The 13,311-nt window shown below is 38.4% G+C and overlaps 1 protein-coding gene across 2 annotated transcripts; it reads left to right on the forward strand.

Annotated features, from left to right (window-relative positions):
- LOC8069743 (MATH domain-containing protein At5g43560) lies at positions 1,384–8,765 on the forward strand. Of its 2 annotated transcripts, none has more exons than XM_021466263.1 (10): positions 1,384–1,621; positions 2,705–2,947; positions 4,240–4,351; positions 6,118–6,206; positions 6,294–6,362; positions 6,467–6,596; positions 6,722–6,880; positions 6,981–7,344; positions 7,768–7,880; positions 8,306–8,765. In XM_021466263.1, the coding sequence occupies exons 2-10, from the start codon at positions 2,767–2,769 to the stop codon at positions 8,448–8,450; spliced, it is 1,362 nt and encodes a 453-aa protein (XP_021321938.1). In that variant the 5' UTR covers positions 1,384–1,621; positions 2,705–2,766; the 3' UTR covers positions 8,451–8,765. The 2 variants fall into 2 exon arrangements, with proteins under 2 accessions (XP_021321938.1, XP_002442451.2); XM_002442406.2 differs by having other exon boundaries at positions 2,717–2,947.

Below are 13,311 nucleotides of genomic sequence, written 5' to 3' on the forward strand. Positions count from 1 at the left end.
GAGTCCCTTTTCCCTTTCGAACTTAGTATGGGGATCTTCATCAGATCCCCTTTCCCCTTTTCCTTAAAACTTAGTACAGGGGATTGAGAATACTAGATAGCAGGAGACGAGGAGATAGGCTACATCAGATTGAAAAAAATTCTCTTTTCCTTTCCTTCCTGTGATTACATGGGACCGATGCGTAAGTGCCTTTTTTGGTCTTCAAAGCCTTGTTTGGTAGTAAGATTGGTAAGAGTATTTGTGGGTGTCCTTTTTTTTTGTTGTCTTCACAGGGCAGACAATGGTTGTTTAAAGGAAGAAGATGACCGATTTGATCTTTGATGTACTCTTATTTTTAAGGTCATTTTGTGTTTTAGTATTCATTTTCTTGTACCAGCTTTTGTTTTTTCTTGAGATATATTAGATGTACCAATCTTTTAGTGTATTTATTATCTAAAAGAATAATAATTAGTGATTTCGTTGGAGGAACATGACATATACCAAAAAAAACAATTAATTGAATATGACTTTATTGGAGATTGGAGAGATATATAGAGATTAAAGTTAATATATTTTTAGAGTATCTCTAACATTATTTTTTAAATAAGAATGTAGACTTCGGTGTCGCAATTCCCGTTAAACGCAATGCAGATAGACAATACAAAGAAATAATTCATTGGATGCCTCTTTATGAGAGATACATAGAGATTAAAATTTATATATTTTGAAGTTGCATTAAGATCATTTTTAAAACTTAAGAAGGTAGATTTCGGTGTCGCCATTCTTCGTAAAAGGCAATGTAGATAGACACATGCAAAGAAACCATTCATTGAATGTCTCTTTCTTGGAGACAAAAGGAAGATATATAGATATTACAATTTATATATTTTTAGTTTCTCTAAGATCGTTTCCAAAACAAGGTAGACTTTGGTGTCACTATTCTTTGTTAAATGCAACGCAGATAGACACATACAAATAAACCATTCATTGAATGCATATTTATTTGAGATATGAGAGATACATATATAGATAAAAATTTAAAATTTATATATTTTTAGAGTTGCTCTATGATCATTTCTAAAACAAGGTATACTTCGGTGCCGCTATTCTCTGTTAAATGCAATATAGATAAACACACATACAAAGAAAACAATCATTGAATACCTTTTTATCGAAAACAATAGAGATATATAGAGGTTAAAATTTATATATTTTTAGAGTTGCTCTAAGATCGTTTCTAAACCAAGATAGACTTGGATATTGTTATTCTCCGTTGAACGCAATGCAGATATAGTATATTATAAAAACCAAATGCGGGTAGATAATCACCGAATATATAGCTGTACAATAACTGCCAAAAATTTATGTACTACTGCTCCTATAAATAACCTCAACAGCTGACACGAGAGAACGAGGTAGGCTTTAGGCGGCTACGATCCGATTTGTTCGCCTCGACTAGGAGCTCACTCGTACGCCGCCGCCGCCGCCGCCGCGCCGCCCCCTCCACCGCCGTCGTGCGGGACGGAGGAGGGAGGGAGCTCTCGATCTCCGTCGGGCGTGGGGGACGCACGCACGACGTGCGGGGCCGCCTCCCCGGTCGGTTGCTGTATCCGACCTGAATCGTGGTGATTCCAGGAGACAGGTGAGCATGCGCCGCAGTTCTTCCTTTTATCTCCCCCGCAAACAACAGTTTCATTTGGCGCCTGGATTGGATTGGAGTGGATTGGATTGGGTTAGTCATGAGTGGGGTTCGGTTCCGGACTCTGTTAATTCGTTCGTGCCGTGAGCCCATGATGGTTTCGATAGGCACTGCATTTTCTTTCCTCTGCGTAGGAAAATAATCCAGCGGGTTGGTTTTGGTCCTGCGGAGGCTTACAGTTATTCCGAGTTCCGACACTGGACTATTGATTTGGGATTGGCTTGTTACTCTAGCTGGGGATCACAGGTTCTACGGAAGGAGTGGTGTTACTAAGATTCTAGTCTGGACAGTATTCCTGCAGATACCATGTGAACGTATATAATATCGCCTTGTTTAGGCCTTGTTTAGTTCCCTAAAATTTTTGCAAAATTTTTCAGATTCCCCGTCACATCGAATCTTTAGACATAAGCATGAAGTGTTAAATATAGATAAAAATAAAAACTAACTACACAGTTTGGTCGAAATTGACGAGACAAATCTTTTGAGCCTAGTTAGTCCATAATTGGACAATATTTGTCAAATACAAACGAAAAAGCTACAGTGTCGATTTTGCAAAATATTTTGGAACTAAACAAGGCCTTACTTTCACCCAAAAACCCAAATTTTTTCAAGATTCTCTGTCACATCGAATCATTAGACGCATGCACGAAGTATTAAATATAGATAAAAATAAAAACTAATTGCACAGTTTGGTCGGGATTGATGAGACGAATCTTTTGAGTCTAGTTAGTCCATGATTGGACAATAATTACCACAAACATACGAAAGTGCTACAGTGTCGCGAAATTTGAACTAAACAAGGCCCATGTATGTTTCTTTTGTTCTGCAATGCCTGCCTGGTACCATGCATGTCTTACAGCCACTAGGCACTAGATGCCTGCAGCATGTACTCTACAGACTGAGTAGTTAGTGATTATGTGCACTGTCCAAAAGACCACAAAACCCTTTGGAATTGTGTAGCCTTACTTTGGATGTCTCTTTTTTGCAACTCTGATCCACTACTGAAACAGAGACTTATTATTCCAGTTTGTTGTGCAGGAAGGAAAAGTTGGAGTGCTACAGAACTAACTTCCACAGTTGATAGAATAATGGCTGGCACTTACAATGCTGGGGATGGTAGATCCTCATCAACTGAAGAGATGAGTGACCAACAGGATCATTCTGAGAATACTCTATCTGAGTGGAGGTCCAGTCAGCAAGTTGAGAATGGAATACCATCCACCTCACCAGCTTACTTGGACACTGATGACGATGATGATGATGATTATGGTGTGTTTTCTAGTTCTTCTCACATTTATCTGTGTTTCTACTTTGCAAATGCTTTTAGCTAATCTTTCTATTCTTCCTTCTGATGTTATGACCTAAGTAGACCAGCTAGATCTCTCCATTCCTAATTAAACCGTTCCATAAAGTTTCTAATTAAACTGATTTTAGTTATGGTAATACTTAACCCAAACCCATGTACGTTTCAGCGGCTTAGGCAGTCTTAATAACAATTGCAAAATGCAACAAGATGAATGCCGACTTAGAATAACCTTCAGGGAGTTTAGTAGGTCACTGCAGTTTGTTTGGGTTACTTATATTAGGCTTAGGGTTATTACATAATGAGCTGCCTGAAGAACCTGGGCCATTGCTGGAGCCTTGTACCAATGGACATTCACTGGTTTGGTGTGGGCAAGAGCAGCATAGCTAGAGATGCGCTAAGAAGGTGATAACTGAAGGGTGTGTTTGGTTTGAGGAATCAACTTATCCTAGATGGAGTGATGCATCCGTTCCATTCCTCAAACCTGGTGGAATGTCCTCATTCCTCATACTAGTACTAATTATTAGCTTGTGAGGAATGGGGTGGTCATGGATCAACTCATTCTATTCCACAAACCAAACAAAAAACTAGAGAGTGAGATGGTGATGGACCACATCATTCCACCAACCAAACACCCTAGAAGTGTCCTTTATGATGAAGGTCCACGAAACTGGAACTGTTGGAGTGCATATGGACGTTGTTCTGACTTTTTGGTTGTGGGGTTTCTCCCCATATTTAGTCATTTAGATCAATTACGGTTACACAGTTAAAACTTATGGGGTTCCCTTTTGGGCCTATGTAACTAAGTAGTTAAGCTGCTTGCAAATATGTCATAAGTTAAACATTTTTTAGAGTACCAGAAACATTACTCTTCCAGGGACTGGTGTATATGCAGCCCTACATTTGTTACACTAGCAGCTTGTCCTGTTGCATTCAAGAACCTTTAGCATTATAATTTGCTGTCCTAAAAAGCTTCAACCTAGGCGATGCTTATTCTAAAAAGGTTTTTACATTATAAACTATGTAGCTTCTTGTATGGTGTGTGGACATGACTGAGGTGGACATGTTATTTCTTCAAATTGGTTTGTAATTGTGTGGAGATGATGATTACTTCTGCTTTTTTAATATTCTGCTGAATTACATGTTTCTGACAAGCTAATTTGTGTCATTTGTGCATTTCAATCGTTCGCAATATTTAAGTTTTTGCCATCAGTTGGTGCTTAACCTGTTAATTCCATTGTCTTGTATTATTGTATAGGACCTAGGCCTTCTGAACTTTATGGAAACTTTACATGGAGAATTGATCATTTCTCCCAAATCAACAGGAGTGAGCTAAGGAGTAATTCCTTTGATGTCGGCGGATATAAGTGGTATGGTCTTTTTGTTTGCATTAATTGGACTCACCATCTCCTTTTTAATATTTTTTCTACTACCATCATATTTCTACTATGCTGTATATGGGCTTCTTACTTGCCTGCTGGGTGTGATTTGGCTATTAGTTTTCAGTGACTTTGCAAGGAATAGCTGTTAAGTAGAGAAGTTGTAAACAGAACCAGTTGTTTAATATTCAGCACCGGTCCCACTATTTGCATTATTGCATATATTATTTGAACTACAAATTATGAAAGCTGACCACACATTTGACAAGTGATTGAACAGCTTAGGTTGAAAATAATTTGTAGCCTTGAGCACAGACGACCCTGTGAGTTGCCTGGTTGTTGAAAATAGGTTCATTAGGTATCACAAACTCACAGGGGCCTTGCATCTGTTAACAATTTAACTTATTGGTAGTATAAAACTTCCTAGCAACAAGACGCAACAAGTTCGGAGGTCCCTGGAAGAGTCCGAGGAGAAGGTTAGCAAACTTAAGGACTGGTACGATATGGATTTAAAGATACAGCTTGAGCATATCAAAGCTGCAATCAGCAAGAGAGAAGAACAACATCAAAATGATGAGTATATATCGTTTCAGCGTGCCCTGCTGGACAAAGCGGTACAGAAAGAGCATTCTGACTTAGCAAAAGAACAAAGAAAGCATAGATTGCCGTGCTAAAGAAAGTGTTATCTGATCAGCATGTCTCTATGCCCAGAAGATAGAATAGGAACGTGATCTCTCAAATGAAGTCTTATGAAAGGCCCGTGAATAAAATGATGACAACATAAAGAACGAGAAACAAAAATTTGACTCCACGATTAATCAGGCAAGGGCACAATTGGTTGAGTTGGAGAATAAGCGCTCAAAGATGAAGCCCTTGATTGAGTCCTTGATCCAACAATAGGAGATCCGTAGCAAGATGAATGTCGAGGTAACTGCGGTACTCTGTTAATTTATTCTGCATAGAGTACCGTAGTTACCTCCACATTCATCTTGCCACGGACCTCCTGTTGTTGGATCAAGGACTCAATCAAGGGCTTCATCTTTGAGTGCTCATTCTCCAACTCAACCAATTGTGCTCTTGCCTGATTAATCGTGGAGTCAAATTTTTGGCGCTCGTTCTTTATGTTGTCATAATTTTCTTCATGGGCCTTTTGTAAGACTTCATTTGTGAGATCACGTTCTTGTTCTATCTTTTGTGCATAGAGAACACGCTGATCAAATAACGCTTTGTTCAGCATGGCAATCTGTGCTTTCTCCATAATTTTGCCTAAGTCAGAATGCTCTTTCTGTACCGCTTTGTCCAGCAGGGCACGCTGAAGGGATATGTACTCGTCATTTTGATATTCCTCTTCTCTCTTGCTGATTGCAGGTTTGGTACGCTCAAGCTGTATCTTTAAATCCATATCGTATAGGTCCTCCTCGGACTCTTCTAGGGAGATTGGCAATCCATAATTTGGGGAGAATTTATAGGTTTTGGATTTATTGCATGGAGAAGAAAGGCTATTGTAACGGTAAAATTATGTATTTAATTTTGTGCCATATGTTGTTTGTTTGGTCTGATATAATTTTTTTTCTCAAACAATATTATTTGAACATTTACTGTCATGGAGAAGAAAAGCTATTGTAATGGTAAATTTAATTATATTGCCCTTTTTTTGTTTATTCTGTCCTTTTCGATCTATATATTTTAATTTGCTTTTAGTTTTATCGGCTGATACTTGCTGCATCATATTTTGAGATCTATCAGTTGTGTTTCAGGTATATCTTAATTTACCCGCAAGGATGTGATGTCTGCAATCACCTCTCACTCTTTCTTTGTGTTGCCAACCATGATAAGCTACTCCCAGGTAGATGCATAATTTGATGCATTGTATTCGACTCACTTCAGTTTGTGACTCCTCTATATATCTTCAATATGATTTGCTTTTGTTCAGGATGGAATCACTTTGCGCAATTTACAATAGCTGTAATTAATAGAGACCCTAAGAAATCCAAGTATTCTGGTGAGTTCAATGAACTAATATCTGGCTTCCCTAGTGCCTACAGCTAAAATAGCTAGCTTTTGTTTGCCTTCTACAACTTTAGTTTACGTAAAGTAGCATTTCAGATACACTGCATCGGTTTCGGAAGAAAGAGCATGATTGGGGGTGGAAAAAGTTTATGGAACTGTCAAAATTACATGATGGCTTTATTGTTGAGGATGTTCTTACCATCAAAGCCCAAGTTCAAGTTATCAGGTATCTGTTTTCTTTGCATCTTACTCTTACATTCAATGCTAGCATCAATTATTTTCAAGTGGGATAGTGGGAAGTATCTGTTTACTTAGCATAACCATGTCTGCTTCTGCATTCTAATATTTGAGGGAGAAGACAGACCGTCCATTTCGTTCCCTTGATGGCCAGTACCGAAGGGAACTAATTAGGGTGTATCTATCAAATGTGGAAAAAATTTGCCGGCGCTTTAATGATGAAAGAAGAAGCAAGCTTAGCAGGTTAATTGAGGATAAACTGGGGTGGTCCAGGTTAGATAAACTTATGATTTATGAACGGTGCATTAGTGTTTTATGACCAGTCTCAATTCCAAGCCATTTTTTATTTTTGATTTTTTTTGGTGTATTGCAGTTTCTGTGGATTCTGGCTAGCAATGGATCCAAGTGTGCGTCGGCACATGACAAGGGAAAAGACTGAAACTATATTGAAAAATCTAGTGAAACAATTCTTTATACAGAAAGAAATTACATCAACCTTGGTAATTGACTCACTATATAGCGGACTTAAGGCACTAGAATACCAGAGCAGGAACAAAAAGGGGATACCTAAACTAACAGAGACAGATGCTCAGAGCACTCCAATGGTGCATATTGATCAGGACATGTTTGTTTTGGCTGATGATGTGATACTTTTGCTTGAAAGAGCTGCGTTGGACACACTACCACACCAACCATTGCCCACACAAGATGATGAAGGATCACAGTACCACACAAAGGTATGCATGTTTCTTTGATCCCTTACACATTGCTTTATAAGGTAACGTCTATCCTAGATGATTCCATCTTGTGGGCAGTTGACTAGAACAACTATTTGCAGATGTACGTTTTTTTTTACATGTTCAATATCAAACTGAAAGCATTTTCATCATGGTGTGCATTTTTTTGTTGTGCAAAGGCCCACAAATTTTGAAATTTTATTCATATTACATTCAAAATTACTTTCACATAATGAATTCACATAATGCCTTTCAGCCGTGAAGCTATGGAGGAAATAAATGTTTATTTGTACCATTTTGCTTTGGAATTGGGCCTGAACCTATGAGTCATTTATGATTATTATCTTCCGTAGTTACAAAATGAGATATACTTATTCAGCATCCATGTTTCCCTATCCTAACAAATCCCCTTATTGTATGTAGGATGGCAAGTCAAGCAACAAGTTCGACAAAGATTCTATTGAGCGTGATGATAGATGGCTTACAGAGCTAGGCTGGAAGACACTGGAACTTTTTGCCTTAGCTCATATATTCAGGTAAGCAAACTTTTCTAGTTGTTTGTTCCAATATTTTGCTTCATGAATAGATATTAGGTCAGCCACACATTGTTGATTCATGGTTCACTTGAGGTGCATGCCTTTTTTATGTTGCTTATTTTAATACTTCCCTCCATTCCAAATTATAATATTCCTAGATACATTGCTTTTACTAATGTACTTTTACTAATGTAGATACATTGTAAAAGCAATGTATCTAGAAAAGCCACTGAGGGAGTGCTAGTGAAGAGTTGCGGAAATTTTATGTCCAGTTTGTTTTGTGTCTAATTGTTTCATCAGGTTTTGGAAAAAATATGTTTTAAAATTCTTTTACTTGGAGAAACATAAATCTTCTGTTGAAATTCATAATTCAAATCCCACTTCGATTATGGTTATTTTACATGCTCTTCCTACTCTTGAAACAGTCGAATAGAAGTGGCATACCAAGAGGCGATGGCTTTGAAGCGCCAAGAGGAACTCATTCTTGAAGAAGCATCTGAGCGAGCTGGAATTGAACTTAAGGCAAAGCGTAGTGCTGCTGATAAGAAAAGGCGTGGCAAGAACATGTGAAGTGTTATATTTTCGAAAAAAAAAGAAACACAGCAATATAGGCCTTGTTTAGTTCCGAAAAAAATTCGGATTTCGCTACTGTAGCACTTTCGTTTTTATTTAGCAAATATTGTCCAATCATGAACTAACTAGGATCAAAAGATTCGCCTCGCGATTTACAGACAAACTGTGTAATTAGTTTTGTTTTCGTCTATATTTAATGCTTCATGCATGTGCTGCAAGATTCGATGTGACGAGAAATCTTGAAAACTTTTTGGATTTTGGGGTGAACTAAACAAGGCCATAATTCATCAGATATGCTATGCTATTGCAATATGCTGTAATCCCTCATTTACCGTGAATAGACTTATGCCACCGTTCTTAGATTCTAATCTCGTGCATTCTCTTTGAGAATATAGTAAGAACGAGAACAAGAAAGATTGAATTGATTGATCTCGGGTCGGGTCAGTAAAGCGTATCCTTGAACGGATACGTGGCTGTATCTAATCATATTCACTAATCTGTATGGGTCCTGATCGGAGGGAAGAGATCATCCTCCTGTGGTTAGTTCTTAACATCCCTTTTGATCAACTTGACATTAATCGATTGCATTCAATCTTCCAAAAACCTTACAAGAAAGATATGGTGCAATAATGTTGATACGCCATTAAGCTTCTCATAAAAAAACCCATTTCAAAAATAGGGAGAAACAATATTACACATTTATGGATTTCTATTGTTGTCAGAGCAACTCCAACAGCTTGGCTATTCTTGTTGTGGAGGTTATTTTAGAATTTGCATAACAAAAAGTAGACTCCAACAGATGTGATATCTAGTTTTGTAAAATAGAAAGTTGGTTATTCCTTGATTTTCGCTGGCCATATATAGCCAACCACTGACACAAGCTATATGATTTTGTAAAATAGCAAGGCGGTTGCAGATCTCTTTTTTAAAAAAACTTTTGTACTTTACAAAATGGCTAAACAATATAATTTGGCTACTAATTTTAGCCAAGCTCTTGGAGTTGCTCTAATAAACTTATGAGAAACTTTATTGGGAAAAAACACACAAGCAAGTTTAAACAACAGTACATGTCTTAGATATTCCCTAAAAACTCGTAGAGATAAAGTGAATATAATGCATTCTTGAGTTAATATTGTCTCAGCAAAACCTTATTATGCTAGTACATGTTATTACTTTTAGAGAGCATTTACCCATGTGTTTACAAGTCTCGAAGTCATGGCATACTAATACTATGAACAAGTTTTTTAGAGCGTACTATGCGGTAATGACTTCATGAATAAATCTGCAAGAATATTGCAAGACTATTGTAAAATGTTAATTTTTCACTTGATTATAATTCATGGGAATGATAGAATAACTTAACATATTTGCACATGTGTAACACAAACAACATTATACGTACATAATTTCTGGCGATTAAATAGAGCCAATACCACTTCATTGTAAGTAGTTAATCATTCTCAGGAAGCCATACGTGTGATGTTTTATATAGTGCAATAATTTTAGAATGATTTATCAATATTGCCACTAGAGTCTACTTAGATGACTTTCATGAGATGGTTGTTCCTCCATATAAAAATACAAAGGATGTTTGGGATCCTTATGGAGATTTAACATACATCCAGCATTAGTATATCTAATCATGGTTGGGTCTTGGTTTCTTTGGAAAGATAATCCAGGATCTTTATTTCCCTCCATGTTCCTAAAGAAAGTCGTTTTGGACATCGATATGGTTCTTAAAATCAACTTTAACCATTACTTTTTGCTATAAAATATATCAATATATACCTTTATAAAACTATATTCCGAGATGAATCTACTTACATTACTTTCATATGTTTGACTTAAGATGACATCAAAACGACTTTCTTTAGGAACATGGATAGAGTATATGTTTAGCTCTCATCCAATAATGTTTTATTGGAGCGGCACTATGTCTAGCTAGTAAATTCACTACAAATGCAATACCAAGATTGATGCAATTTGCAAGATACAAAGTGCTACAATGACATTGAGATATGAAACCTCGGGTCCTAGTATATCAATGTCCTTATCCCTTGGTCTAATTAGATATTTCTCCATGTATAGAAATTGAACAGCTTGATTTAGATGGATATGATTTGTCCATACTAAATTTTGTTAGTATATTTTCCACATATAACTAGATTGGTGCACTAAAAATCATGAGGGGAAGTGCTCAATTTGTGAACGTAAGGAAATGGCACTAGGCTAGGGCCATATAGTTGTTTTTGGTGGTTGTATGACAATATGATCAAATGAACTAGGCAGCCAGCGGACACCGAAAGTGGAGATCATTTACAGGCAGACATGCAAAGTGGAGCCATTTGCTGGAAAACACTATCGTTGCTGACAATTATGCTACTGCACACCATGCCTCTTGTTTTATTCATTTCCACCAGTTGAGAGAGATGGTGAGGAAATGTCATTCTTCCCCCTGCCTCTTTCTTCTTCCTCTCTCTTTCTTTTTTTCCCTATGTGGTGTTGCGAGCAGGCAGAGGCGGCTCCGGTGGATAGTTCCGACCACGTGAGGGCGCGCCGACGGCGGAGCTTCTCCGGAGGGACACACAGGGCCAGGACGCACTAGAGGGACATGAAGGGCTGGGCTGCACCATAGGTGATGCTGCGTCGATGGCAACAATGACGACGCTCTGGTGCGGTAGGTGCTCAAAGGGAGCGTGAGAGCATTGTGCCATGCCCCATGCTTGGGTGTGCGAGCTCCATTTGTCGCATGTTTGCCACGTGAGGTAGCATGCAGCCACGATCGACCACGCCATGGTCGGCGGTGACCTCGTCGACAACAACAAATTGATGATGGATGAGTAAAAAAATAGCACTTGGGCAATGGGCGAGCCCCTAACAAGTTTGGCCCAGGCAAGTGAAAGGTCCTAATATGGCTAGAGGGGGGTGAAGAGCCTATTTAAAAATTCTACAAAGTACTAGAGCAAATGGTTAGTACAACAAATGGTGTAATGTAAATTTGCTCTAGCTCTACAAGAGATGCAAATCATTATCCAAGCAAGTCTAGTTACTATAATCTCTATGTTCAAACAATGACTAAGTCTCTACTTACACTAGAGAGCTACCTAAAGTTTCTAAACAAGATAGAAAGCTACACTAGTTTGCAGAAATGTAAAAGAGTGAAATGTAGTCTGTATACCGTCGAGTAGAGGGGATGAACCAATCATAATGATATAAAATCCAATTACCGGGAAAAATCCAATGAGCACAATGGAGACACAAGATTTTTCTCCTGAGGTTCACAGAGAGAGACCTAAACTCTCTCTACCCCTCAAACTCCACCTTCTTTGCAAATGTGCCAACACCACCATGTGTAAACCATCATGTGCATGTGTGTTAGCATTTTTAAAATTATTTTCTTCAAAGGAGTTAAGTTAGCTCACTAGGTTCTAAATGCATGCACAAGAACAATGACACCTAGTGGCACTCGATAAACCATGTATCCAAAAAAATTTCCCTTTTATAGTATGGCTATCTATCCTAAGTGTGATCACACTCTCTACGGTGTTTCGATCACCAAAACAAAACCATAAGCAATACCTTTGCCTTGATCTCCATAAAGTTTTGTTTTTCTCTTCCTTATTTTCAAGTTGAGCACTTGATCATCTTGTGGTCACCACCATTGTCACCATGATCCTCTAGCTCCACCACTCAGTGTGGGAATTTATCATTTCATGTCTACACATTTAGCACAATAATTAGTCCTTATGTTTTATTAATTATCAAAACCAAACTGGAGCTTTTAGCGAGCCTTCTCAGCAAGTTCATGAGCAACAAGGGCCCCACATGAGCGAGCTCAAGCCCCAGCCTCCACGGCAATGGCGGCAACAACAAGTATGGGGAGAGATGCATTCACCAAAGATGAGGACCTTTGACATTTCTAGATAGGAAATCATAGGCGTCCATGACGCATTTGTGGATAAGAGGAATTGAGGGAGATGGAGTAGGGTGGGAGAATTTGGCTAGCGGCAACAGGGGTCCATGGGGCCATATGTTGCATTCATTGTGCGCTCACCCACGACCACCACTGCTATTGTGCGCTTGCCTGAGGGCACCATGCACGCTCGCAAGGAGATGAAGGAGCAAGAAAAAAAGAAATGGAGAGAGGAAAAATAAAGAGTGAAAGGTTCTAATATGGCCAGAAGAAGGGTGAATAGCGTATTAAAAAATTCTACAAAACACTAGAGCAAAGGATTAGTAAAACAAATGGTGAAATATAATTTTACTCTAGCTCTACAAGGGTTGGAAGCCACCTATCAAATAATTCTAGTTTTTATGATCTGTAGTGAAGCCAAGGCTATGTCGCTATGAGCTCTCATAACTAGCTACACTAAAGAGCTCAACTAGGTGGAAGAACTAAGCTAGCACAAGCAAGACAAGCTCTCAAACTAAATACAGCAAAGAGCTTGTTACAACTAGTTTGTGGGAATGTAAAAAAAGAGATTGTGATCTTTATACCGATATGTACAAGGGATGAACCAATCAATATGAATATCAATCAATCGTTGGGAGAATACCAAGGAGGCAAGAGACAATTGATTTTTCTTCTGAGGTTCATGTGCTTGCCGACACACTAGTCTCTATTGTGTCGACCAACACTTGGTGATTTAGTGGCTAAGAGGTGTTGCACAAGTCTCGTCCACACAATTAGACACTGTAAGAACCTACCCACAAGTGAGGTAGCTCAATGACGCATGCAATTCACTAGAGTTGCCTTTGGTGCTCCACTGGGAAAGGCACAAGAAGCCCTCACAAGATCATCAGAGCTAGAAACAGACAATCACCAACACATGCTAGACCTCTTCTGCTGCTCCAAGTT

Source organism: Sorghum bicolor, chromosome 8 (genome assembly GCF_000003195.3).
Source record: "Sorghum bicolor cultivar BTx623 chromosome 8, Sorghum_bicolor_NCBIv3, whole genome shotgun sequence".
Classification (NCBI taxonomy): Eukaryota; Viridiplantae; Streptophyta; class Magnoliopsida; order Poales; family Poaceae; genus Sorghum; species Sorghum bicolor.